This window comes from Octopus bimaculoides, chromosome 1 (assembly GCF_001194135.2).
Source record: "Octopus bimaculoides isolate UCB-OBI-ISO-001 chromosome 1, ASM119413v2, whole genome shotgun sequence".
NCBI lineage: Eukaryota > Metazoa > Mollusca > Cephalopoda > Octopoda > Octopodidae > Octopus > Octopus bimaculoides.
Window position 1 is genome coordinate 21,909,737 of NC_068981.1, and position 1,201 is coordinate 21,910,937.

At 28.3% G+C, this 1,201-nt stretch overlaps 1 protein-coding gene across 4 annotated transcripts in view; it reads right to left on the bottom strand.

Annotated features, from left to right (window-relative positions):
- Positions 1 to 110: 110 nt before the first annotated feature.
- LOC106878077 (uncharacterized) overlaps positions 111 to 1,201 on the bottom strand; it is a 70,279-nt gene continuing 69,188 nt past the window's right edge. For all 4 annotated transcript variants that reach the window (XR_008263484.1, XM_052965708.1, XM_052965712.1 and 1 more), the window contains one exon: positions 111 to 285. Coding sequence is in view for 3 of the 4 variants with exons in the window: in XM_052965708.1 (XP_052821668.1) it covers positions 209 to 285 (77 nt within the window). In the remaining variant the exon portion in view is untranslated. The remainder of the gene's footprint in view (positions 286 to 1,201) is intronic.

Genomic DNA, 1,201 nt, shown 5'->3' on the forward strand with positions numbered 1-1,201 from the left:
AAAAAAAAAAAAAAAAATTCCACAGTTGTGCCTGTGTGGTTGATATTTCAATAAAATGCATAAATTTTTTATGCCACATTTAAAATATAGGCAAAATGTTATTGATAAAATTTTTTAAATGAGCAACAACTTTTAATATAAAATAGAATTTTAAGAAAATAATATGATTTTAAAATTTGTCAAAGATACAATTTTGGTATTCATTTCATCATTGGTAAAGTCTGACTGCTTGGTAACTGTGTGCTGAGAGAAGACCAGTTCTTTCTGTTGGCATCGAACCTAAAACTAAAAGATTAAAAATCATATTTAATGAAACATTTACATATATTTTACATTGGAAATAACTTTTAAAGAATGTCAGTGAAAAGTGTTGGAGAGATCTAATCAGATTTAACTGAGGCTGTCCCTTGTTCCCTATTACAAATTTTCTCATTTAGTGTAACCTAAATTAAAGCCTATCAAAATTTCATGTTAATTTATGTTCCAAACAATGGCTTAAGTTATTTTACTAAACTCTTCATTAGTTTAAGAATTAATTAAAACACAGGCAGAACTTTTCAACAGCAATATGGTAACAAAAGGGTTAAATAGGGAGTATTGAGTTAACTAGAATGAGATAATTTTGTGAAAGAGTTCTGTTGGCTCTCTTTCATTCATTATGTCTTGTCCAGGCAGAGTTTTGTTTGTCTAAAAAACTAAATGTTGCTACGTAATTATAAAAACATTTTTTTTACTTGTTCCAGTCATTGAACTGTGACTGTGCAGAGGCAATGCTATGAAAGGTTTAGTTGAATAAATTGACTCATCTACTTACTTTTAAAAATCTGGTATTTATTCTGTTAGTATCTTTTACCGAAGTGCAAATTTGTGGAAATGTAAACAAACCCACACTGGTTGTCAAGTGGTGGAGGGGGACAAACACAATTACACACACCTATGTATATATATGTGTGTGTGTATATATGTGTATGTGTGTGTGTGTGTGAATATATATATATATATATATATATATATATATATATATATATATATACATGATCAGTAAACTGATTCCAGCCTGCTATAATGAATCCATATACATATATATAAAACATCCAAGGGTATATTTTTTCCCTCTGAAGATATTATGCTCAGACACTGAATATTAATAGAAACAGCTGTAAGGGATGATGATTGATTTGTTGTTAATAATAAACAATTA